The sequence below is a fragment of the Stylophora pistillata genome, chromosome 2 (assembly GCF_964205215.1).
Source record: "Stylophora pistillata chromosome 2, jaStyPist1.2, whole genome shotgun sequence".
In the NCBI taxonomy this organism is placed as follows: domain Eukaryota; kingdom Metazoa; phylum Cnidaria; class Anthozoa; order Scleractinia; family Pocilloporidae; genus Stylophora; species Stylophora pistillata.
This window is the reverse complement of record NC_142520.1, coordinates 33,990,902-34,018,868: the sequence shown is the minus strand read 5'-3', so window position 1 is coordinate 34,018,868 and position 27,967 is coordinate 33,990,902. Positions and strand designations below refer to the sequence as shown.

Below are 27,967 nucleotides of genomic sequence, written 5' to 3'. Positions count from 1 at the left end.
AATTTTATCATTATGACACTTGGCATCGATTTCATGCAAAGACAGCCCCTAAACTCAGCGAAGGAATAATGTGTGGAGCGGTTATACTTACTCAGTTCAGACCCGAGTCTTGAACCCTTGAAACCCTTACTGTGAGTGCTGTTTATTCCATGCATTGCTGAGACCATGCTGCAGCAGAACCAAAGCAACATTCTGATCGCACAGCGTGATTGAAAAAGTGATTAAATGTGCTATTTTTTCATTGTGTATGAATTAACTCGATTACGTTTTTAAAATATTAATATATGAATTTATTGAATAACTAGCTACTTCAATGCAATTGTACAGACGTTTTATTCAGTTATATATACATATAAAGTAAGTAGCAATAAAATACTTTGTTAGTCCATTAAAATGAAGAGGAATCGAGTTCATGATTCGAGCCTCTTCAATAAAGTTCCAGACTGGTGATAGTGTTTTTTTTGGTCCCAATAGGTCCCAATTGGTCCCAATTTTTTTTGGTCTCTTGTCTAGAAACGACAACTTTTTTTGATGTGTGATGTCTCTTTATTGACAGCCTTCCGTCGTTTGGTTTGTCTTTCTTTTTATGCGATACATTGGAAAACTATTATTATAGAACCTATGTTATTAAAGCTAAGCTTCTTAAGTTCACACCTAAAAAATCAGGCCGGAGAAAGCTCTAGTTGGCCAATTTGCATCAATAGTCTGTATGCCTATAAAGTCATTCAGCAAGGCCGGGCTCTTCATTGACCGATCAAAGTAACTGTAAGGGGCTGCCATTTTAACCTGTAAGTGCAACAATCAGAGCAAAGGGATTAAACAGCAACGGAAAATTAAAGTGCGCATGAATTGTGTTTGATTATTGAGACGTGAACCAACGATGGAACATGAAATCATTAAAAACACCAACCTCCTGATCGTGTTAATAAAAGCAAAGAATCGAATCGAACAACAACAAAAAGCGTCACTTTGTTGTCAAGTCGGTATTAAAAAGATTGATTATTCTAACTAACAAATATCCCTCATGATAAAAAAATTACATTTGATTGGAGTAATTTACTGAGCTGTACCTCAAGTGGGTTGAAGGCTGACATAGTGCACCTCGTGAATATGACCTAGTACAAGTGCTTTGCCATCGTTAACTGGACAATGTGGCGTAATGACCACATCATTGCTATGGGGTAAACTGCTGACCACACGAATGCACGTTTCATAGAAGTTTGCTGCGGCACACAGAGTCACATGATCACCCCAAGCGCCATCTTGTTCCATGTGTTTCAGGTATTCAGTCCATGTCTGATGTCCATGGACAAAGTGAAACAGATCTGTTCCATTCGGCTGTAAGAAAATCAGTTAAAAAAAACAAACTTAGAGAGGATTGTTGATGGGAACTTGAGCGCGTGGAGTACGAGTCATGGAGTAATTTTTTTAAGAATGGTACGAGACGACCTTTAATTAGCAATTTATTTTAGAACAACAAGGATTTCCTAACAGCAGAAAAACAACAGAAAAGATCCATCATCTAGAGAAAAACTGGAATCTTTTCAGCGTTATCTGATCGATGTTTAAGGGGGACATTTCTTAAACCAAAATATTCAAATGACTAAAACCGTAAAAGTCTGCTACTTCGGAGGCCACGTTAAGTAGCAAATAGATTCAAATGTAACCAATATCATTGTGCGGCTTCTTAACTCATAAAGTTATGCTGTGAACCCTGGGATAGGCTCTGGTGGTGTTGACCTGTATACACACTTAACCTTAAAAGAACATCACGTGACATACTCTGTTAGACATACTAACATCAACTTACTAGTTTTGGGTTACATCTGAGGTACTGGACCAAGGTTTGTCTTAATCTCCAATGTGGGATTTTGATTCCTTTAACAATTTCCAGTTGTTCTGACAAGGCATAAAACATGCAATTTCCTAATCCTTGATTGTCAGATATTCTGAAGCCCTTGTCTGATGCAATCCTCCTCAGCCTTAGTGATAGATCTGTTCTGCTCTTGACTTTGCTTGCATCAAGTTGCATCTGCTGAAGATTCTGGATGATTCGGTCGGGAGAACCTAGAGGACACAAAGTTTTTTATAAATCTAATTTCGTGAAAGAAGCAAAACAATCGTCTGCTGAAAAAAAAAAAAATTCCCAATCTAGTATGAGAAACTTAGAGGATAAAACAGGAAAGCATTTAGACCAACAAACAACCGATGTTGTCTCCAATAACTGAGCCTTGAAATGATAAATTGTGATTTTTTTGGGTATGCAAAAGAATATACTAATAGCCAAAAGACAAGTAGCAGTGAAAAAAAATTTACGGCAAGGTCTGCACTCTAACATATTTGCATAACTCGAAAAAGTACCCCAGGGCCGGTTATTTAAACAAAGTTCAGCCGTTGTTTAACAAAACTGCGTTCAAAACTATATCAAATTTAGCTGAATCTTTTATCTGAACATTCACTCCAATGAACAGAGTCGAGAGGGCCGAAAGCTCAGTAGCAGCAGAAGCACATTTATTTAACGAAAATCACGATTAGGGTTAGACCTCGCAGAAATAACGGGCCCCATGTATATCCTCCACCGCATTAATATACGATTGCTTCATTATTGTGTCAGACAACACTTCTTTCTGTACAGCCAGTACATAGACACGTTTTGATAGCAATAGCATTTGAACTTTGGCTTCGTTTCGAGAAAAAACAAAAAAACGCCCCAAGTCTCCCTGTTTTACGCAATTTATCTTTGTTTCCTAGTGAAATTGGATAAAAAATTCAATTGACAAAAACAAAAATTACACCAAGCCATCCTTCCAGATCGGAAGTAAAAGAAAATCAAATTTGTGTATACATGTCTTTGGCTCATAACCGAAGACAGCAGAGGTACAAATAATAACATATGTCCCCTTAGAGCAAAATATCATCAGAAGTACCATTTTCAAAAAGCGTAGCTGGCCTGAAGTTGAAAGAAAAGGAAAGGAGAAGTGTTGGATCTTCTTCAAACCCGTCTTTAAGTCTTTGGGAATGTCAATTACCGTGTGTTGTTAATATTTTGGTACTCACTTGGAGTCAGTAATGAATGAACTGGTAGTTGTTCAGTTGACGCATCAACATCTTCGGCCTCCTGAGTTCTGAAACTCGTGTCTCGTCTTTTAGAAGCTAAAAAGATAGTAAGAAACCTTTTTTCAATATCAACAAGAGGATAAAACAACTGATTACAATTCAGGCTATTCAGGTGAAACATATTTTTTGTATACGGTGTCCCAGCTTTCCATGACGCTTTATAAGAGACTGAAAGCCGAGTGCCCCCCCCCCCCAAAAAAAAACACTTTTTGAAGGATATTCAAAACATTCTCACCATGAACTATGTCCCACATCTTCTTCACAAGAATGTCACCCTGTTTCTCCCAGCTGAACTTCTCTTCATAGGAACTCCTCAGTTGCTGAATCTTCTGAAGTCGGTCTGATCTTTCCTTCTCTCGGACACCAGCAATTGCCTTTGCCCACTCCTTAGGGTCCTCAGACTCCACTACAACTGATTTGCCTAATGGTACAGTACACAATACTTCACCAAATCCTGAGTTGCCACTGACAAGAATGGGAAGACCGGCAGACAAAGCTTCTAATGCTGTTAGGCCGAAACCCTCCGTTCTGGAAGGCATCATGCAGAGATCAACTTCACAAAATAAATCTTTCAATTTCTCTTTACTCTGAATGAACTTCCTCACAGTCAGCTGGCTTTTATCAATTCCACTCTTCAGCAAATTCGCTGCAACCTTATCCTGTTTACCGTCAGCTGCACCGACGAAAATCAAACAGTATGATCTGTCTCTCAGTTCAACTATTGCTCTGGCAGAAATATCGTAGCCCTTTAAGCTGAAGTCCTCTGGATCACCACGGCCAAACGTGAGAACCTTAAACTTGTCCATGTCAACTGCAGCTTGTTTTACGTCAGAAAACTCACTGAACGTGCTCGGCGTCAGTTGAATTATATCTTGGTGCTTCTCACATGAGCGTAGGTAGGAAGAGTAAACCTTTGTCAACTTTGGTCCAACTGCTACCACAGCATCTGCTAACTTACACAACTCCACTTCAGTTATGTTCTTCTCTTCACCTTTAGAAATGGCCTCAGGATAATTTTTGTGCATTCCAAGTTCTTCAGGTGCAGTATGAACTACCTGTATCCACGTGCACTGGTGCGATTCTCTAATAAATTGAGCTTGCTTACCAAGCTTGGCTCCATGACCCAGTACCATGTCAATGGCCAGATCTCTTGGCGGGGCACTCAGCCAGTCAAGGGGGTCGGCATAGCCCGGACGTCTTTGCGCCCCTCTCAAGGATACATTGTGAATCGATGCTATTCTCCTCTCTTCTTCAGAACAGGCAAACTGCGGGACAAGGAGGGTGACGTCTACTTGAGAACGTTTGGCCAACAGAATGGCAAGCTGTCTGTTTATGGTGGACAAGCCTCCCATTGATGAACTCCACTCGCTGCCCAAGAGAGTCACCTTCAGTGCCGTGTCAAACTTCATTGAATTAATTTCACCATGAGATCTAGCAGCTACATTTGAAGAGGATAAACCCTGAATAAAAAAGCGTCATATAGGATTATGACAATTACCTAACACAACATTTTATGTGTGTGATCATGTATATGTTGATCAATACTTAACCAAGGAAAGTTGAAAAGTATAAACTTCAAAAATAGTTTATCTTGATAGAGTTCCTCTGACTAGAAACTAGAGAAAAACTATCAGGCCAACCTTTCTCAATACTAATCACAGATAATTATTTTGATTTTCAGGTGAGATCGTTACAGGGACTGAAGCGGCTGCCAGAGGCGCCTGATAATGCTGACGTCCGATCTCAACCTTAGGGATGGGTGGGTGTTGGCCCTGAAAAGCCCTGTGGGGAGTGGTCAATTAACCTATGTATGTAGGTATGTAATAGAGGAGAGAACTTGCGAAGATAAATCAGAGGCTGGAGAAATCTGCACTTAAACAATCACTTTAATCGATCATACCTGCCTTCTTTTCAAAAACCATTTCTCCAATCCACAGTGAGGAAGTACTTTGTCCCCAAGTTTTCTTTTACATACTTCCGCTCGGCCTTCATTTGCATAAATGAGGTGGAAGCAGTCCTCGTGTGTGCAAGTGCTTTTCACGTTGTCTGAACACGCACGACTTGGTTCTTTTGCCCCATGATGGCAGTAAGGACATGCAACACACAGCCTATACTGCAGTCCCCTCAGGTACGGCATTTCTTGTGACAAATTCTGTAAGGTGTCTTCAAGAAATTCACGAACAAAAGTTGCTAGTTCGGTGGAGTTCTGTCCTACAACCTGATGACTTTGTGTTCTTTGTCTCAAGATTACCTTCACAAATCCTGTTTTGCATATAAGAACAAAATCATGAATATCTTTCCCAATGATGAACCATGCTCCATTTTGGTACAGAGTAGGTTGATGCGTGGGCCAGGTCTCTGAACACCAACGAATGGATCGTAAGACAAGCTGTAAGAAAAGACCATGGGGGACAAAGCCATGGACAAAGAGGAGATACAGTGGACAGGGATCTACTGACGATGGTTTCATCTTACAGAGTTCTTCAGGCGATGACTTCAGCTGAGCTGGTACAAAGTACTTCACATTAGTTGGGAAAACTGAGAACTTGGCGATCAAACCAAATCGCTCCATCATGTCTAAGATGTCTTCTTTGATGATTCCTTGTCCAATAAAGCTGGAGAAAACATGATCAACATGTTCCATGCTGAGGATGCCACTTCCTTCGAGTTCGCGCCAGTACTTAACATATCGGGGATTCTTTAAAATGTATCAAAAAAAGAAAAAAAGCAATTCCATTGTTTCCATCAATGTACCGAAATGGTTGGAAATTAAACCCATTATGGTGAATACTTAACAATTATTCCACGAGAGCGCGTTGGATATGACATGATAGATAGCCAACGAGCTATAATCATCTCATATCCAACAAGCGCGAGTGGAATAATTGTTTTATTAAAAAAACGCCCCCAAGATATTAGACAAATCTTCTTGAATTTATTTTGTAAGAAGAAACGGGATGTTACAATGCACAGATATTAGATTATGGTATATTGGCTCATACCATAATGGCTAAGCCAATAGAAAGTCTTGAATTGCATTATCCAACGATCCAGTTTCTAATAATAGTTGTCATCAATTTACCATTTCCAAAAAAAAAAACCTATCATGCTTAGTTTTCTGTCTGACTAAATTCTAGAACAAGATTTTCAAGTAACTGGCCTCTTTGAAAAATTAATGAAAACAGTTTTTCTACCTGTTTGTCAAAGGGTGGAATGGTTATCAGCTGCTTGAACAGATCAATCAACCACTGAGCCTTCAGTACAACTGTACTGCGGTGCTTGATTATCATACCAAGGCCATGGTAAAAACTGATCATGGAGTCAAACTCATCTGATTTTCTCATAAAACACTTCTCCCTAGCATAATGCTTGAGTTGTTGTAGGTTTCTGTAATAAATCTGTTTGGCCACCAAAGCTTCAATCACCTTTTCGAATAAAAACCATCTAAAAGATAACAGAATATGTATAATGCATTATTATATACCACAAAGTTGAATAGTGGTTTTTGCACATGCTGATTGGCTGGTCTCCAGGTGAATAGCAAGTACTATTCACCTCTGATCAGCTAAAGAAACAAAATCACACATTAACCATTAACTCTTTTTGTTTTCTGTGCAGTATCTACAGAGTAACTAAAATAGTTACTCGCCTCAGTTTTTTAGTTATTTCAGCCAGGGAGGTATACACTAGTCTACCTGGGCAAAATTCATCTACCATCTAAATGTGCTGTCTGTGCATCTTACAAGTAATCAAATATCTATACTTTAATTTGCACTAACCAATCTCAGCTCAAGCAATTGATTGTCTTATTATGTATCAACGAGACCCTATGTGCAGGGTTTAACGTCTCTGGCTAGGATGCGTCATAACAAAATGGGAAAACAGAGGATTGCATAAGTTATGATGTAACAGGGTCCCCTATACCTTTTGCCTGATTCGTGATATGGCTTATTTCTTTTTACGTGAAACGGGATTGGGACAATTTTTTATGCGTGATTTGGGATCAAAACTTTTTGGGTCGACGGGAATTCACCTCTCCCTTTACGCGTGATTTTGGAATCAAATCGATCATTTTGCAAGATTCGAGATTGAATTACTTTTACGTGACGTTCTTTGTCCTCCTAAAGAGATATCATTGCTGGTCACAGAGGTCAGATTGTCGCTATTTGTCCTGGTTTTATTGAGACTCCCGACAAAAGGAGGCGTTTTCAATCATTTTTAACATCTTTGATTGACTCACTACACGCGCTTGAGAGGCGCGTATTTAAAATTATTGTGTTTAAAGATCATGTTATTTTATGACAGTTAAAGTGCAATATTGATGTAAAAAACTTCCACCATATAGCAATCACATTGCAACATCACATCACAATAAACACCGCATACATACAGAGTGCACAGTTAGACTGCACTCTGTTACGAAAAATTATGACGTGACTTGCGTGACTTTCTAGAACCGTCTGGAACATTCGCGCATATTTAATTTTGTATTGTATCATTGTGACCCCAACATTCTTAAGCCGTACGTATGTAACTGTAAATAGGTTTATGTTGTAATGTTACTTTATTAGGTACAGCCAGAACGTTCTAGAACTTTATCGTGTAAGTATATTAGTAGGTGACGCTAAGCGTAGTATTTAACTAGTTTTCACAAGCGAAGGGAGTTGGATTGTAGACGAGAGCAATCAAGTGTGACGAGACAGTGTTTGTTGAGTTTGGCGGTGGCCGTGAGTATTTTAAGTCGATTGAAGTTGGCGGAGGCCGTGTGTATCTTTCAGGTTATTTAAAGTTTGGCGAAGGCCGTGTAAGTCTATTGTGCTACGTAGAGTTAACGGCGTGAAACTACGTTCATTTTTCTGGAATAACTATCCTTTTTGCTTTCCTACAACCCTGCGTTCAGTTTAGATTACAATCTATCCACTCCGTAAACAAAGAACTCGTAACACACTCGGAAAGAGCGACTGCCCGACAGTTTTTGTGCACGACTTTGAATGAGATTGTCGAATTCATTCGTTCGCTTTTCTTTGATTTGCTTTAGCGTCCGTTTTTGGTCTGATTTGACACATTGACAATTGTACTAAATAAAGATTGATACAATTTGTTTGAGGTCTGCAATAATTCTTGTCGGGAATGTTTCGGAATAAGATCGTGGCTCGTTCGGCAAAACGTAACAGGAAAAAGACGGAAAGTGTTAGCATTTTATTAACGTCCCAAGCCCTCACGGCCTGGGACGTTAATTAGACATTCACATCTTTTATAGACATAACATTGTCACAATCTCATGAATAAAAGTTTTATCTGTCTGCACTAAATGCCAACGGTGTGTTTGTACAATCACATCTTTCAAGAATTTTCATGCACTTGGACCAAGTGGATGCAAGACATTGTTGCATTCATAAACATGCATTATATAAGTCATACTTGTAAACTTATACTGAATACACTGCTCGCTATTCACAAATGAACTTCTCAAGGCTGTTTGAGTACGAAACCAATTCTGAAGGTGGCCAATTTACCATTTCAACTTTGTTGATATATTCAAATTATCTGAAGGTGATGAACTGGGTTTGTCAAATAAAATGTTTTTTTCTTTACCTGACGGGTATTTTCTCCCCCATATAAGGCTCCTGCATCAACACCTCCAGGATTTTGTTCTGCAGTTTATTGACTCCATCTACTTTACCTTCTTGCTCTGCAAAATACATGTTTCTTATTCCATAGAAAGCAATTTAAACCATTTTACAAAGAAACATGTGCTAACAATAAGCCAGTTTTGTATCGTACTGTTAGGATAGCACAGGTTTTATAATTATGTTAGCTGGGTCAAGTTTCTTTTTCCAAATTCCAAGGGGCAGTATGATCCTTTCACCCCTTCCCAACATCACTATTATTTTCTTTAGACCTTTGAAAATAATTGAAGAAAGTATTACAGTTTATTACTCCTGGACTGTTGACTTCTCACATGAGTCCACTAAATAATAAAATTCAAGCCAAACATCATTCAAATGGGTCTTTAATTCAGGAAATTGTTTTAAAGTGTTCTAAGACCTAACAGGAAGGGAGGCTAGTATCCAATTGAACAGTATATATTTACTGCAAAGGATAAATCATGAAATATTGTAATATCCAATGCTTTTGAGTTACCAGCAATACTCTTTACATTACTTCACAGAACAAAAAGACAAATAAACAAAAGAAAATAATGGTCAATTTAGTATTCAAATTTTCACCTTATATATTTTTTTCGCCCTTTGCAACCTTATATTAGTATGCATATTCTCCATACTGTTCTTTATACATTTGACAAAGAGAATCAAGAGCTCCTTTGATTGGTGATCATTACCTTTAATCTCCTGACTTAGACGTGTGATTCAGGGGTGATAGTGTATGGAGAAATTAGAAGCTAGTCACTATTAGGGGGTAAAAAGGGTCAAATTTCTGTTGTTTTTGTTTTTTAGATTCATTCTTCCACAGGCAGTTCTCTTTTTCTGCTTGTACTATGCCGGTTTTCTAGTTTTCCACACTAAGTTCAGTGACATTTTCACTTGTCCTTTCCCTTTTATTTTTCTTTTCGGCCTTAGCAGTTTGCATCTGTAGTACCAATCTTGGTATTTTCTGTGGCAGCAACCATGTAAGTGATTCATAGTCCTCTTTCCATCATGTTGTTTGTTATTTCTTTGTATTGTATATTCTATTTAGTTCTGCACGACATGGAGTTGTTTATTCCATGGCCACAAATTTCGCCCAGTGCTGTTTCAATTAGCACAAATTTATGTAATTCCTGTCATAAAGTCTCTTTGAACAGGTTACATCACCTAACATGCCATGTGTTTGAAAAGTATTTTCATGGCTACTGTTTCATTGACAACCAAATGACTATTTCTCTGTAACTTACTATATACAGTAATATAAGAAAGGCTTAATTTAAAAAGGGCTTATCAAAGATCACAATGTTAAAATTTTTGCTTGGGGGGGGGGGGGGAATTTCTGAGTGCTTTCCATATTATTCTCCAGCAAATACGTTACCACTGACAGTAGCCTTCTGATTCAAATCTAATTCAAAGCACTGAATACATGACTGTACCTTACCTGTATTAGGTTCTCCACTCCAAAACTGAAAAGTTGTCTTAAACCAATTTTTTTGTGGGTGTGATCTTTTGTTGTCAATGCAGAATAAGGGTCTTATGACATGCCTCTCATATTCCATACCAGAAACTCTCTCCTGAATTTGTTTCTTTATCACTGCCATGTCTTCAACTGGTTTGTCAGCATGTGTGCCAACAATGAACACTGGGGGGCGCAGGTGGGGCAACTTGTGATTTGCATCATCACCTGTCTCAGTTACCAGAGCAACACTGTGTACTGTAGCCAGCCATGACAACAAATTCTCTATGTTTGTTTCATTGTTAGGGTTTTCCAATTTCACATCATAACTTCCTTGTCTCATACAGGGCTCAGCTGGAGCATCCAAAGGTTTGCTGAGATTGTGCACCAATATGTATAGTGCTCGCTGTGATAGGAAGATAGGATGGCTGGCATAGTACAGGTGCTGCCCTGCAAAGTCCCAAATATCCATTGTAACATAGGATTCCTCTGTGAATAAAGCACTTTCAAAAGGTTTACCCTGCACATACTCCAACCACTGATGAACATGCCTCAGAGTATCAGGAGGTTGAGCAGTATCAATCATCACATCAGGCTCAGATTGTATGTTTTCAACTTTGCATTCAGTAAAATGTTTACTGCTATTCTTTTGCAGAATGGTGAAACCTTCTTTCTTCTCTACCTGAATGGCGAATCAAATGACACTCACTATAAGTACCTATATGTAATCAAAGCTAAAGCTAAGAACAAGCTCCTCAATGGTAAAAAATTACGACCAGTACAGTTTGGAATAATTTTAAAAGGGGTATGTTTCTAAAAATACTATGGTACTGCTTTACTGAGGGGGGGGGGGGGGGGATAACAAGTTGATTTGGTTTTCTCAACTGAGTTGGCTACTGCAAATAATTCTGAAGCTGACAACTCAAGTGTAATAGCCCTTAGAGAGAAACTTAATTGCACAGATTAACACAATCATACTGGGATTTTACAGCCACAATGTAAAAATAGTTAGGAATAAATTATATCATCAGAGAATAAAAATTGACATCAATGGACATAAAAATGATAGAAAAAAATAATCAGGAATGAAAATGTGTATGCAACTGGAGAAAAAAATCTCAAAGTTCCTCTAAGTTGAGTGAAAAAAACACTGGAAAAGCAATTGACGAATTCTAGAAGAGAAAAATGGAACAACCAAGAGATGCCTCTATGATAAAAGTTTTGACTTCAGTCAAGATGTTGAAATAAAAATTACTTGCAGTTCTTTTTCATTTGATGTGTTAATTATGAACTCATCTAAAACACTTTGAAAACATCCAAAAGCAACAGACTCTTTGAGGCACATCGATCCTTGATCTAAGAGTGTTTTTTCAATTTAGAATTGTCATGAAGAAAAGAATTTTAAGAAATATCAAGTCTTAATTCCTCTTCATTCTCTTCAAAAAAGTTAAAATGCACATTTTTAACTCTCACGAGGCTTTAGCTCCCTTCTCCCTCCTCCTCCTTCCTTTTTTTCTGACTCCTAGCCCTTCCCCTTAAACAAAAAGAGTTTTATAGGCATAATAATATCATAAAATTCTCACAGCTTTACTCAACTCTCGAACCTGCTTTGACTTGAAAACATCTCCAAATTTATTTTTTAATTCCAGTTTTCCTCCACCAGTTGTGTCTTCCTTTAAAAATTTGTGTTGAGAAATATCTGCTCCACACATTCTGCCAGCCACAATCTTTGCTACATCTTTTGAACATTCCAACAGTCCTGGTTTACTCTCTCTAGTCAATTGCCAGTTCTTGACAGCTTGGTCAACATCAATTTCACACTTTGAAGGATCCATGTCAATCCCCTCAGTACTCTGTTCTTTAGGGTCAAATGGAAGGCCTAGGAGACTCTTCTTCAAACTGGTTTTACCAGCCCGATCCTGACCAACCAGCATAATACGACCACGGTAAACTTTTACACATCCATCTTTCAAAGCCTCTTCATAAGCCAACTGTGCTGTTGGTCCTTGCACTCTTTGTCTATCCACAAGGCCTAATTAAAAAATTGTCATGATTGAGCCAAAGGAAAATGTCTAATCAGAAGAAGTTATAATTATTATAATAATAAACCTAAAGGAAAGCAATTTCTGTTTTCATAAGTTTAAAAAAACAATCTAAAACAAGCCTAGGAGCAGATCAGTCAGTATAAATTATATGTCTATTATGTACAAATTTAGAAACTATGCTAGTACATACAGTGCAGGTCAGAGTAATGCGAACCAAAACATACGCGAAAAACGCGTCAGCACCAAACGCATAAACGCGTCTGCGTCTATACGCATATGCGTCAAGGACGCGTATAGAGCAAAGTCATCAGTATGTATGAGCTGGCTCATTGTTTTTTCTATTGTTTATATCTTATTGTTTTTTTAATGGCCTGGCATTCTAAATTTAGTTGAAAGATCAAATTAACGTGGCGCATCGGCATGTGGCGGACGCGAACTGCTAAATTCGTTGATCTGTCAAACAAATAGTAAACTATTAGCCAGTCTTATGTCAACAGTAAACGGGTTTGATAAAACAATTTGTTGCTGTTTCTGAATTATCTCTTTACAGCTTGTAGAACCGAAGATAAAATTTTGCTTGCCGCGACGCTGACAGTCCGGTTTGAAATCTCAAAACCTTTCCCAGAATAAAAATTTAGATTAATAAAACAAACATCGAATGGCACCGTACTCTCGATACCAAACAAAAATCTGAAAAAATTAAGCTTCCAAACTGAACTTACATGTAGAATAAGATTATAAACAGAGTGAAAAGGTTACGCGTTGTAATCATCACACATGAAGTTAATTCCGCGAAGCTTTTTCGAGTTTCGTAACCGTTGCAGAACATTACGTGCGGGGTTTGGATTGAATATTTTTCCCTTGGCTGACTACTAGATCATCTCTGGATCCTACGAAAACCAGCAGCATTTTCGTTCGCGGTCCTTGCTTCTTATTTATTTGGAGTAACCATTTGCCGAACTGGCTCGTTTCCAAGGAAGTGCTAAATTTAAGAAAAACCCTCCCACAATCTTCAAAACAGTCTAATCGCGAGAAATAGTCTTGCGTGGAATGTTGTGTGACATGATGATTTCTTTCGGCGTCATAATGTCTCGCCATGTGACAAGATCAGATTTATGTTCGAACGTATGCTAATTTGTTGAACACGTGAACTCGAAAAAATGTTTTTATCAGGTCTCTTTCAGCGCAGAAGTGATACGGATTTATACAAAAGCTGTTCGAAGAGATTACGATTCTTTTTCTGAACGGATCGACAATTTTTCTGAACGGATTACCTAAGCCGATGGAACGCATGCAAGTTTCTTCTGAACGGATAGCACAAGCCGTTCGAACGCGGGTTGATTTTTTTCTGAATGTATTTTCCAAACCGTTCGAACGGATGCATTTTTTTTCCAGAACGGATGATAAACGGCTAGTGAATGGAATTCCGTTCGGGAAATTCAAAAGAGGTCAAAAGAGGTGTGATTTTATCAATCTATTGTTTACCTTTACAATACTGAACATTCGCTTGCTAATGTGTTGACAAATTTAAAAAACTCAAGCTAATTTATTTTTTTTTTAATCTAATTCGATTTTGTGAAATTTACTGAGACTATATAGACTTTTGGCGATAAATAATATTAATTCTTTCTTCTCTCTCGCTCTCAAATCACTTTGGTTTTTCGGCAAAAATTGATTTCGAAATAGATTTTGTGGTACTAAATTTGTCTATATTCTCGATCTTTTGCGCGCGCCGCGATAATTATAAAGAGGGAAAGAACTCTGTTACAAACCACAAACCATTCTAAAGTCATGAGCGTTCTAGCAAAATCCCGCCCACTTTTGACGAAGAACAAAAACGTGACCACTGCTGATGACTGTTTATCTAATGTAAACATTACGGCATGCTTCATTTTATGAAGTTTTGAAGTCTTGTCTTGCCTTGGAACAGCCACCAAAATAACTGATTGTTTCTTTTCTGAACGGATAGGTCGAGTCGTTCAAACGGAGAACCTTTCGAAGGAAACGAAGAACAAAAACGTGACGACTTAATGTAAACATGACGGCATGCTTCATTTAACGAAGCGTGGCGAATTATTATGAAGGCTTGTCTTGTTGGAACGGCAATCAAAATAACTGGTGTTAGTGTTTCTTTCTTGAGCATATAGCTCGAGTCGTTCGAACGGCTGATTAATTTTCTCGAACGGATGATGAATTTTTTAGGACGGATAGCTCGAGGCGTTCGAACGGATGATGAATTTTTTTTATTAACGGCAAGCACTAGCCGTTCGAACGGATGATGAATTTTCTTGAACGGATAGCTCGAGCCGTTCGAACGGATTATGAATATTTTAGAACGGATAGGCTTGAGGCGTGTCAATCCACTTGAACGGCTTATGAACGGCTATCCGTTTAAAAACGGCTAACCGTTCGGAAGGTTTTCACGTGAGAAGTCACACATTGTTTACATCGGAGGTAACTGAGAAACGAGCGCCTTAAGCGAAAGAGCGAGCGAGATTCATAAATTCTAAGTAATATTAAAGAATACTTGGACGTTTGAAACGCTGTTTGGTTCAGTATTAAGTCTGGGTTTCTTTATCCAGAACAGACAATTCCTTTTTCCTTATAAACAAGCGACTAGTCATTTGTGAAGCGAGCAAGATTGGAAATATGATAGCTTACATCGGCGATAACTGAAAAGCGAACGAGCGAGCGAGATCATAAAATACAAACTAATATTTAAAGAATACTTTGACGTTCTAAACGCTATTCGATCTAGTATTGAATGTGGGTTTCTTTTCTCAGAACAAACAATTCCTTTTTCTTTTCTATATAAACTAGTGACGAGGTATTTGCAAAGCGAGCAAGATTGGAAATATGACAGCTTTCACTGACGTTTTCATACTATGCAAATTTTTTTCTTGTTGGCGGCCGCATTTTCAAATAAGGATATTTCTTTATTTTGCAAAACACTGCCGCACAAAGCAAACTTAGGGCCATGAATAACAAAAGAATAGACGCACGCAGCACTGACGCGTATCTGACGCGTCAGAGTAGACGCGTAGACGCGCGTCAAGTTTGCGTCTGCGTTGTTCGCTTTATTCTGACCTGCACTGTAAAAGTCATAAAATCAAAGTATTTTCCTGATGTTACAATTATGCATTGGCAAATTTGGTACACATATAAGCATTCGATGACTGAATTAATAAACTGACTCAATGAAACAAGAGATTAAGAGTTTGAATAAACTGTGTGTGATCAAAAATTAAACAGAGGTAATAACTGATCTGAGGGGGGCATTGAGGTATAATTATTCAGAAACCACAAAACAGAGAAAAAAATCATCCAAAACCACAAAACCATAAAAAGATTTGATCAAAAAAGAAAATTGCATACAAAATGTTAAACCGATAAATTTTTACATCGTTATCCCACTTATCAAAACCCTAAACAATCTGATAATTTTATAGTGGTCACAAGTGGAGCATACAGAGGTTTCGCAGATATGCAAGATCAGTGGAGGCACATATGTACTTCCTGCTCAGATAAAAAAAAAAACAAACAAACAAACTAACCTAAATAGGAAAAATGGAAAACCAAATCTGATACCAAATCCGAAAACTTTATTTAGTATTTATGACCAAAACTGAAAACCAAATGCTAATGAATGGAAAATCAACAAACTGTTTTATTTCCAGAACTTGAACTCTTGCTTTAACTCTTTGACCCCCAGGAATTGACTAGCACCTAACGTCTCCATACAATATCACCCCTGAATCGCAAATTAAGGTCACCAGAATAAAGGAAATGATCACCAATCAAAGGAGCTCTTGATTGTCAAACAAATTCTCCTTGTCAGTGCCTCAGAAAATATATGGAGAACAGTATGGAGAATAATTATCCTATCTGATGTTAAGAGTGTAAAGGATTAAAATCACATCAGTCCATAAATTAATAAATAAGTAATAATAGTAATAGTAATAATTATAATTATTATTATTTAGCAGTGGACATTCCACTGGGTGGCTCTTCTTGTCCATTGTTTCCAGATCGAATTGGAATTTAGAATGTTGGTTTTTGTGGAGGGTGGAAAACCGGAGGACCTGGAAAAAAGCCCTCGGAGCAAGGACGAGAACCAACAACAAACTCGACCCATTATGTGACGCCAGGTCCGGGAATCGAACCCGGGCCACAGTGGTGGGAGGCAAGTGCTCTCACCACTGCACCATCCCTGCTCTCCTAAATTCTAAATTCCCTAAATTCTGTTTGATAAGCTTAATGTTGTTAAATATTAATTTTAATTACTTCAATCAAATTGAAAGCAAAACTTACAACTATTATTATTCCTGAATGAGAAATGATTCGTACAATTCTTACCCTTCCTTAATTCATATCAAATGTTAATATATTAAATAAAAAATTACAAGAACAATTGCTAACTGTAAAATCATTTGCAACAAAACCTTAATCCTTCTTAAATTCCTATCATATACACTGTAGCCATGCATCAAAAATTGCAACAAGAATTCCTGACTGTAAAACGATTTGTAATAAACTTTATCCTTCCTTAATCCCATAAAATTATAATACAATGTAATCAAACTTAAATTTCAATGTTAGCCCGATTATTAAAATAAAGCTTTGCAAAATTTTACTAAAAAACTCCCAATACAAATGTCATGTATTTCTAAAGTCAGATACCAACTTTGTTCAATCATACAGTATAACTGTGACAGTATTGACATGTACTTCATATTCTTCTCAAGCTTTATCATGAAACTATTGTCAGCTACATGTACTTGTAATTATCAGTAACAAACAGCATAACCACTTGCAAGTCAACCATTAATTAGAACCTATTTAGTAAATGCACATGTCACAACATTAATGTGAAGACGAATTTCCTTTACTCACTTGGGACATCTGAAAGTTCTTCGTCAATCTTATCCTTTAGCTCCATAACACTTCTCATTCCTTCAACTGTAAAAGGATTCCCTTCCATAAACAAATATTTGAGTTTCTTCAGCTGTTTTATAGCTGGACTCAACACAGTCAACTGGTTGAAACTCAGCTCCAGTCCCACCAGTCCCACCATCTCACCAATAGTATCGGGGATGGTGGTTAGTTTGTTGTGTGAGATGTTCATCCATTTGAGTTTCTTCAGCTGTTTTAAAGCTGGACTCAACACAGTCAACTGGTTGGAACTCAGATCCAGTTCCTCCAGTTTCACCATCATACCAATCAGATCAGGAATGGTGGTTAGTTTGTTATGTGCGATGTTCAGCCCTTTGAGTTTATTCAGCTGTGTTATAGCTGGACTCAACACGGACAGCTGGTTGGAACTCAGATCCAGTCTCTCCAGTCCCACCATCTTCCCAATAGCATGAGGGATGGTGGTTAGTTTGTTATGTGAGATGTGCAGCACTTTGAGTTTCTTCAGCTGTGTCAAACATGTAGGGAATATGGACAGCTGGTTTCTACTCAAATCAAGGTTAGTAAGAGTACTTAATTTTCCAAAAAATTCAGGTGTTGTTGTGAGTTTATTCCATGACAGGTTAAGTACCTCCAACTCAGTCAACTCAAACAAAGCTGCAGGCAATTCATGCAAACTGCACCCAAACAGAGTTAATTTCTTTTCTCCAGAAGAAGTTATTTTAATCTTACTTCTCAGCTCCTCTTTAGAAAATTCCATGTCTTCAAAATGTACCTGTCAGAACAAAAATACAAGCTGTCATCAAAGGTGAGTAACTTAAACTAAATTGATTTGACATATATTGTAACCATTGAGCAAAAACTGGAAAAATGAGGTTTATTACTTAGCTTATATTTAACCAAGCTAACGATTTATTCCTCGCAGTAAAATCTTTGGAAACCACCACTCAGTGTTCTTTGAAACACTCTGAGGAAAGGATGCTTATGTATTAAAGCTCTGGCTAGTTAGTTATTTTCATGTCAGACATTTTGACTTGGGTCTTTTTGTATATATTTTTTGCATTCATAAACAACTGCTTGAGTTATACATGTTAACAACAAGGCTATTGTGAACCAGAAAAAAATTAATATTTCAATTTTAATAAAGAGTTCTCCAAGCTGCTTTTATCAGGAAATACAGACTACTGTTATTGTAAAAATTAATAGCCAACAAAGAAGAAACCATTTAATTTAGTGCAAATCTATGGTTGGTTATATGTTTTAATATGATAACATTAGACAGCTGTAAAATAAACCAAGGCATGAATGATTTCTAAGCTGAAAATATTCATACCAAGTAGCTATTTTCATACCTGTAATTTGACTTTATCCATTGTAAGTTATTTTTATTTGTGACTGACACAGCAAATGAATCAGAAGATGGTCCTATAGTTCTTAAATAGAAACTGATTTGATAAGTCCCTCTCTCTGACTTAAGTCAATGTTTGGATTACAAAAAAATTGGAAAGAGAGCTTTTTTTGCTTTGTCTTGTTTTGTTTTTTTACAGAGTTTGTCACTCAGCATGATGCTATTAACACCACAATTTCCAATTCAAGGCACATCTTGCATGAATTCTATTAAATCACAAACAGTTGCTGTACACATTATGTAATGTAATAATGATGCAATAAACAAAATTATAAAAAGTAAAGAAAACAAGTAAGAATAATCTTTGTTTATGTTTAAAGCATGACTAACCAGGGAATTTGGAAAAAAAAGTATTATATCAATAAACAAAGGATAGTGATTAAGAACACATTCAGTACAGTCAACTCTCTCATAAAAGAATAAAGGGGGTAGGTTTCTTTGTTTATGTTTAAAGCATGACTCACCAGGGAATTTGGAAAAAAAAAAGTATATATCAAATGAATAAACAAAGGATAGTGATTAAGAACAGATTCAGTACAGTCAACTCTCTCATAAAAGAATAAAGGGGGTAGGTTTCTTTGTTTATGTTTAAAGCATGACTCACCAGGGAATTTGGAAAAAAAACGTATATATCAAATGAATAAACAAAGGATAGTGATTAATAACAGATTCAGTACAGTCAACTCTCTCATAAAAGAATAAAGGGGGTAGGTTTCTTTGTTTATGTTTAAAGCATGACTAACCAGGGAATTTGGAAAAAAAACGTATATATCAAATGAATAAACAAAGGATAGTGATTAATAACAGATTCAGTACAGTCAACTCTCTCATAAAAGAATAAAGGGGGTAGGTTTCTTTGTTTATGTTTAAAGCATGACTAACCAGGGAATTTGGAAAAAAAACGTATATATCAAATGAATAAACAAAGGATAGTGATTAATAACAGATTCAGTACAGTCAACTCTCTCATAAAAGAATAAAGGGGGTAAGTTTCTAAAGAAAGTGTGGTGCTGTGCCTTTCCTCTGACAAAGGGCTAACACTCAAAACATCAGCTTTTTAACTCTTTATGGTGGCCAATTTACAATTTCAACTTAGTTGATAAAACCAATTCAGCTGTAAAGGGACACCCTAAGGATTGGTAAAAGTGTCTGTCAGTAAGGATGTCAGTCTTCAACAATTATTCGAGTACATGCTAGTGGAAACCAAAGAAAAACAGGAGTGGATGGCTGGTTATAGGAGAACAAGAAGGAAAGTAGACCATGATAAACATAGTCATGATGTGACACTACAAATTTTATGTTGCACTTTTGTTAATGTCAAACAAACTGACAGCTTAATTGCTTCCCAAATACAAATGAAGATTTGACAAAACCACCCAATACCCCCTCTTCTGTTGCTCTGTCAATAGTCATGTTTTAGTTGATTTGCGAATTATAGAAAAGTTTTGTTTTGTAGCCAAAAATTAATTATTATATTCAAGTGTCCACCTACATGAACGTGCAAACAAAAGAAAAATCCAATTTTACCTTAGCCTTTTAACTCTCGAAAGTATTTAACATGTCATTTCTCCTTATAATATCCATACACTATCCAGGAAACTGGTAATGAGGATACTCAAACTTATCAGGTAGAATTTATCTTGATCTAATGCCAAATTCTTCTAACTGACTAACAAGGAAATATATAACAGCTGGAAAGGAGAGTTAACAATCAGATCTTGGGAGCTACAGGGTTAAAAAATGTCCATGTTCGCTTACAAGAGAGTGTCCACTTACAGGAATGTATAAATACAGAGTTTGACTAGGCGGCAAAACAGCAAATTGAAAAAAGTGTCTGCAAATAGAGCCGTTCACTTACAAGAGTGTCCGTTAGCAGATGATGGCTGTAAAATAAATTAAGGTCTTTCATTTAATTTGCCATCCATCGAGGACTGTCTCCAAACCTTAATTAGAAACTGTGCCTAGTTTCTTTAATATTTAATTGTAGCAAAATTCAAGTAAAAAATATTACACCAATCATTATACAATTTCAAAATTGATTTACATGTAACCCTTGAACTTGCATGAGTGACCAAGACAGGAATTCTCCTAACAATGTCAATACAACATCAAGCAGATAAGTGATGAGAATAAAGGAAAATATCAATTACCCCTCGGTCACACTTGCGCTAGGATCATGCTTGCTTGGTCAATTTTTGTTTATCTAGCAAATTCCTAGCTTGCTATAAATGTGACCGACCAAACTTGGCAATGTTTGCTTGCTTAAGAAAGAAGGCAGAGCTGCTTAAACTTTAAAAGAACAGCAGCTTAACCCAAGAGCACCACAGAGTGCTCTTGAGCTGAGCTAGATAAACAATTATTGACCAATCAGGTGAAAATTGTGGTCAAGGGAGAGCCCAAGGTCGAGAATGATAGCGTTCAAGATGAACGTTGAAAATGGTCACCATTAACAAAAAACTGTTTGAAAAAAAAAAAAAAAGGTGCCAACTTGGTGCTTTGAAAGAACATGTGTTGGCGTCTTCTTCGTCTTAAAGCCTTTTTTCTTCTCTTGCATTTGCGGAAAGTGCAAAGAAAGGTAAACAAAAACAGGAGCATTGAGAATTGGTCCATATCGAACCACGACAAAAATAAGCAGGCTGTTGTTTTTTCAATGTGATCAGATCCTGCTTGCTCCAATCTCTAGCACGTGCTTGGGTTTGCTTGTCTGAAGTTGCAAGCAAGCATGCTTCAGATTGATTTCAAGCGCGAGTGCGACCGAGGGGTTAGAGGATTACTAGTTGATCCAATACAAAATTCTCCAAACTAACATCATAAGAGTTGTATGGCAGACAGTAAGGAGAATTACTAATAAGATCTTGGGAGTGAAAATGTTAAGGGAATGACAGCGTTCACCTCACAACAAAATAATTTATGTCCTCAAATACAGTATGTATCGGATGTATTTCTTGCTTTTTCAAACTAACAAATAATGGTAAAAAGATAAAAATTAGGCTCAAAAAAATTTTAAAAATTCAGGGTTAACTTGCCGATAAAAAACAAATTTGAAACTATGGATCATTAATAGGTTGCTCAGCCGAAGTCCAAAAAAAGACAAAACCTCATTTATCTTGCAAATCCTTAATAATATGCAAATGTTAGAATTAAAATCAATCACAGTAGCTGCTTAATTTGTTTGTGATCATCAAATTCACCAGGTGGCCAATTTTCCTATCCAAGTCCATTTCTAACTTCTTTACACCAGAATCCGGAGAAAAAAAAGAATGGAAAAAAGCAAGACCGCTGCCATTATCTCCAACAGTTGGATGTACATTGAGCTGTGGATGCACTTGGAAAGTTGCTTCGTATTTGGAATTATTCACCAATTGAAAGTGCATGCAGGTGAATTGTCATGGATATTTTCCTTGAAAATCAGTGATAAAGATATAGGTCTGCAATGATTGAATTCACAAACTTCCCCTGATTTGTATACAGTAATGACAACTGACAAAGGCTTTCAAGTCTTCAGGCAGTTTGGCTGTAATGAATGTTAGATTTATGATTATGTGATAATGGTTCACTTAATTCTGACACTAACTGTTTTATTACTTGGGGTAGGATACTGTCATGTCCACAGCTTTTTGATGGGTCACGATTTTCTAATTCTTTCTTACAGTATTTCTTGTTCACATGCAGACAGGTGACAATAGCACTGAATCCATGTAATTCCCCTTCAAGTAGCTATTGAATGATAAGTTGGTGTTAGCTGTTATTTTCTGAGGAAGGTTAGGTTCAATGTTTAATAATTCATTGAAACTATTGACAATTATTTCCTTCTCGTTGGTAACATGCTCATTACCTTAAAGTTTTTTAAATTCCGTGGAGCTACTGTGTTTATTCGTTTACGAGCCGAACCCAGCTATAAGCCGAGACCCTAAACTTCAGTCTGTTCCAATCGGGAAGGTAATTCTTAAAACATGTCAGTTGAAAATACTCGGCTATAAGCCAAGACCATAAATTATTCAGAGAATTCCATTCTCAAAAAACTGAAATGAATGCAAAAGTTTCAAAACAGAAAAGTGTTTCAATGCAGTATTGCAGTCGAAAACAATTCTGAGATCACCAGAGAGTACGTCATCAGTGAGTCTACGGTCCGCCACTGGAGGAAAAATCAAGAGAACCTCTTTAATGGAGAGCTCAAGATGTCAGCGAAATGCACAACGATGGGCCGTTACACTCCAAAATATCCACTGCTGGATGAGAGATTACTTGACTAGTTTACAGAGCAGGGAAGCCAAGATAAGTTTTCTTGTTATGTGATCGCAAATTTCAACACTGTAATGTGTGATGAGTTTGTTTACCAATCATGGGAATGGGCAATTCTGGTTGGTCATTTTCGAAATTCTTAAAACACTTTCACAAGCTCTATACACTCGTTCAAAACCTGCAGAATCTCTAACACTCAAGAGAGCACGGAAGGTGAAGCAATCTATTCAGAAGAAACAGCAGAACTATAGCGGATGAGGAGGAGATGGATGACAAATTCAATGCCAACACTGAGAACAAACAGCAAGGTGTATTTACTATGCACCAAAAACAGCAAACTGTTCCTTTGGAAGCCACCACATAAATAAAGTCAATGACCAACTTCAACTTGTTTTGTTATTTATCTCTGCTTGCAATATCACGGCTTATGGACGAATATATCTATGTTTCCTTTGAATTTGCTCTTTTGAAAAAATTATGTTTGGAAAAACACTCAGCTATAAGCCAAGAACCCTTCTTTAGCTCAAATTTTCAAGATTTTGGTAAAGTTTCATGAAAAAGTTCACTTGGTCAATATATGAATAAATACCGTAACTGCTTCTTTCTTTTTTCTGTTGATTACTTAATTTACCAGGTTCCATGTCTGTTTAATATCACCTCTAGTGGTTCCAAACTTTTATTCCTAATATTTCTTTTTCAGAATATAATTTTTTTTTTGTTAACTTGTTCAGACAGTAAAGGTACGTATCTGTATCTCACTTTTAACTCTTCAGTTCCATCGTTTAAAATCTTTTTGTAGAGGTTGTTTGTAATTTTAGTTGATTCTATGAATCCTTTCATAATCCAAGATTTCTTATGAATTTTGTTTCTTTGTTAGACAAATTCTTTTCAGGTATACTATTATTGTATAGGCACATAATTATTAAATGTTTCCTAAAAAGGAACATGCATCATCAATGTCACTGATGCTCTTAAAATGTTCCCAATCAATGTTTTGAATTTCACTGCATACTTTGTTAATTAATATTGCCTTAGTTTGTTATTGCTCTCCTCTTGAAAGTAATCCATTTTGGTCCTGGCACGCTAATAGTTGGTAATTAATATTTGAAAGACTGGTAGATGATCTGAAAGATCATTAATCAAAATTCTCCTTATAGGCAATCTAAGTGGATGTTATTAATGAATATACTATAAATCAATGTTGCTGAATTTGCTATATAATTCTTGTTGATCTGTTTTTAACTGGATAAAAATGAAAGCTATACATTTAGTGAAGAAATCTGTTTTCATAGTCACTGGTCTCAGACTTTATAATTATGATCGATATTCAAATCTCCCAGCGATATACATATCTTGCTCTCTTTGTCAACCTTGTGAAGAATAGTATTCAAATCTGCTCCAAATTCATTAAAATTGCTCTTTGGTGGTTTGTAAATTGTTCCTTCAATGGTTTTCTCACTTAACTTAAGGCAAGTCTCAAGAAAAAACCTTTTTAAGACACCATCTCTTTGTAAATTCAAGTCATTTCTAACATGAAAGCTTAATACAAAGGATATAAACATCCCCACATCCCCACCAGTCCACTGAATGAATAAAGGCTGATAGTTTCGAAAGAAACTGTTTGGGGCTGCGTCAGTGGGAGTAACGAAATAATTTGGAAATATCAACAAAGTTGAAATGGTAAATTGGCCACCGTAATGATTACAAAAGCTGACGTTTGGAGCGTTAGCCCTTAAACGTCAGCTTTTGTAATCATTACGGTGGCCAATTTACCATTTCAACTTTGTTGATATATCCAAAGTCTTCTAAATTATCTGGTTGGTAGCTGTGAGTGTTTGAGCAAAATCATGATTCATAAATGCGTAAATAAAGATACTTGCTGTAAAACAATTATCCCAAATGTTACTTGCATCTGCATTCATACATTCAGCATGAAAGTTGTTCCCACAAGTTTCACAATTATTTCTATGTCCATAAATAAATGAATCACAAATTTTAAAGCAGTTGAGTTTTTGTTTTAAATTTAAGATTTTAACTAAATTATGGTCTTAGTGTTCTAAGTGGTCATGCAATATAATGTAAATACTTCCAGCCCTTGAGCTCAGTCATTCTTGGATCATATATATCACATTATATCATAACGCATTCGATATAATCATGTCAACTTCACACACAACTCACTGTAGCTCTCAACCAAATCGATTTTTCATGGTTAAAGTCCGATGAATAATGATCAAAGTTATTCAGTACAAACAGGAAAGTATTTTTCGCTCTCATAAAGAAGAGAAAACATTTCAAGGCTAAACTTCAGAATAGCATCTATTGTGTTATGCCTCGTTCTTCAAAGTCTCCCGACACATGTAAATGAGGTGGACGGGTATTCTGAAGTTGCTCCCATTCCAAATACTGGAATTAAAAATTATTTGGCTTGGATAGCATATTCAAGTATGTGGTGGTTTCTACATCTTACACGAAAGATTTTTAATGAATAAAAAAATGTGCGAGTTCAAAATTTTCTAAGAATTTGAATTGCACCTTTTAAGTTGTCAATCACTGACACTGAAGAAGACAACGGGCAACCTGCCTGTAAATCAAATTGATCATGCTTTAATTCGGTTCCTTTACAAACCTTGGAGGTTTCGGTTACGTTTATTATTTCTTTAAGATAAAGTCAAGTCCAATCCGTGGAATTAGAGGGAAATTTTTTCATCAGTATAAACGCTTTCATTGCTTGTTGTGAAAAACTAATCGATGATCAGCAACTACCAGACAGAATAATTATAAGATCAGAGCTGACTAACGTCAACACGATCAGAAACAGTTTCTCCCGTACTTTCCATTCCAATTGTCCCTTCAAAACGCCTATCTTAACTTACAATAACTTTATTTCATTTCCTGTTGCTAGGAGTTTCTACTTCAACGCGTCTGCTACAGAACGCCGACCGATTAGTCTGTAAGATCGTATGTCGAGAGTGTTCTGCATTTGACGGGCGTTGCCAAAGTATAGAAAACAGATCAGAACCTTGCAAAACTAGAATACAAAGGGAAAGAGAGACTATTGGAGATAACAGAGAACTAGATTGAACTGGCGGAAAATGACTCGCGAAAACACTACTGTAGTGAGGCTAAACTTTACAAATAAGCTAGATTCTGATATGTGTTGAACATAATACTTACTTCTCAGCAAAGTGAAGAACAACTGCAACGAATTGTAGCGAAGTCAAAGACTTATTGTAGACAATCTTGCTGTTCAGCTCGTTAATTCCCTGCCTTGCGCACTAGGTTCAATTTGCATCACTGTGCTCCTCACATTTCTCGCGACCAAGCAATTGACGCAAGGGAGGGGTACAGGGGGAGGGGTTGTCTCTTCGCTGCGTCGGCGCGGCGGGCAATTAGTATTTAGTAAGTTCTTCAGGAGGTATCAAAGTAATATTTGATGAATGTAAGTTAATCGGTCTTAGAAAGTGATAAAAACTTATCCGAGCGTTTGAAATACATCACAACAAAGCGATGTGGGGTGTGTTCTGCCAGAGTTAATAGAGGGAACTATGGTTCTGCGAAAAAATAGCAGAAAATGTTATTGAAATTTCGGGAGGCGGAAGGGCAACATTTCAACAGATCTTGGCAATCTTAAATACTTCTAAATGGCTGAGATATAAAAATTGATGAGGGTTTTAATGCATACTACGCCACCGATGCCAGATACAGTAGCGTCATTAAGAATCTTTGGTAGTTTGAGTCAGTTACTGATGCAAGATTTCTTAATGCCCTAAGAACGCCTAGGCTGTTTGCCTCGATCTTTAGTTATTGCTGTCATGCTAGGGAAATAACTGATTGCTGTGGGTTGGAGGGCGAAAAGCTGTTATTAATCGTCTAGGACAGGAAAGAAAGATCCAGGAAAATTTCTTTCATTTTCAGTGTTTTCGAGAGGCAAAATGATTACAAAAGTCTTTGCGACTCATTACTACAAAAAACAAGTCCTCTAGTTTTTCCTTTTTCATTTTGTTTATCAGAATCAAGTTTGTTTCCCTCAGGTAAGGTGAGAAAAACAGATAAAATAAGAAACTATCGAGATGTCATAAAAGAGTCAGGCTAATGAACAAAGGATTATGGGATGGAGATTCATAATGCGTGAGAGCTGATTATGGTGACGCCCGAATTAATCATCACCAGTGGAAATCACGAGCAAATTATCTAATGGTTTGAAGAAATCTACTTGTCACCCAAAACTTATCAAGATACAATGAAACATTTCTATTGATCAATGATACAAATGGGTCACGTTACGTGCTGCTCACTTTACTCATTATCTATCACGTAATAGATAGCGTGTAGGGCAGCCAATCAGATTGCTGCATTCGTGATAAAACGTCATTAGTTTAATAGTAAATACATACGGTTGGAATTATTTTTTTAACTTAATCTTGAGTGTTTGAGAGTGACGAGTCGATAACTTTTAAAAGATTAAAAGCCCCTCTAGTAGTTAGTGTATTACACTAAGAATGAAAAGGTACAATTCAGCCGTTACACGGATCAAGTTTTTTCTGTTCTTGGAAAGTAAAATTTATTCTTTAAATACATCTCAGAACTTAAAACAATACAATGCGGGAAGTCGTTCGACCGACTGATTGTACGACTGCTTGACTGAATGACTGGATGTCTGGGTGAATGACCAGCCCCTTGTTGGCTGACTGAATTATACAGACCAAAGCTTACAGTTTCCAAGCGAACGCAGGAATAATAACATGTAAACAAACAAAAACACTACAAACCCTGACGTATGCAACAACCAAATAAAACTCGTTTCCATGAATTAAAAAAAAAAGAAAAAGGCAGAGACATTGGAAACTGGATTGGCGTTTATATCCTTAGGACACAACATGGTACTCTTTTAAGAATAAATCATAAACTGTACAATGCGAATATTTCAAGGTAAGAACTATATCAAAAAGGCATAGGACATGCAATTTCCCAATTTTTGATTGCCAGATAGTCTGAAGCCCCCTGTCTGATGCAATCTCCCTCAGCCCCAATAACAGATCAGTTCTGCTCTTGACTTTACTTGCATCGAGTCGCATCTACTGAAGTTCCAGGATCATTCGGTCGAGAGAGCCTTGGGTCGAGAGAACCTAGAAGAGAC

At 36.9% G+C, this 27,967-nt stretch overlaps 1 protein-coding gene and 1 long non-coding RNA gene across 3 annotated transcripts; one reads left to right on the top strand and one right to left on the bottom strand.

Moving 5' to 3' along the window:
• Positions 1-266: 266 nt before the first annotated feature.
• Positions 267-26,114, bottom strand: LOC111336195 (uncharacterized). 2 transcript variants are annotated; one of them, XM_022942243.2, is made up of 12 exons: positions 26,005-26,114; positions 17,160-17,952; positions 11,826-12,253; positions 10,207-10,903; positions 8,713-8,809; positions 6,312-6,561; positions 5,018-5,815; positions 3,353-4,577; positions 3,058-3,153; positions 1,811-2,067; positions 1,071-1,338; positions 267-786 (listed from the first exon to the last, which is right to left on the bottom strand). In XM_022942243.2, exons 2-11 carry the CDS (start codon positions 17,935-17,937, stop codon positions 1,072-1,074), a joined length of 4,893 nt encoding a protein of 1,630 aa, XP_022797978.2. In that variant the 5' UTR covers positions 17,938-17,952; positions 26,005-26,114; the 3' UTR covers positions 267-786; position 1,071. The 2 variants fall into 2 exon arrangements, with proteins under 2 accessions (XP_022797978.2, XP_088603352.1); XM_088747226.1 differs by lacking the exons at positions 17,160-17,952; positions 26,005-26,114 and adding an exon at positions 12,989-14,722 and having other exon boundaries at positions 318-786.
• LOC148739205 (uncharacterized) lies at positions 13,642-14,807 on the top strand. Its single transcript, XR_015996120.1, has 2 exons — positions 13,642-13,781; positions 14,721-14,807. It is a non-coding gene; the product is annotated as an uncharacterized LOC148739205 (long non-coding RNA).
• Positions 26,115-27,967: the final 1,853 nt, after the last annotated feature.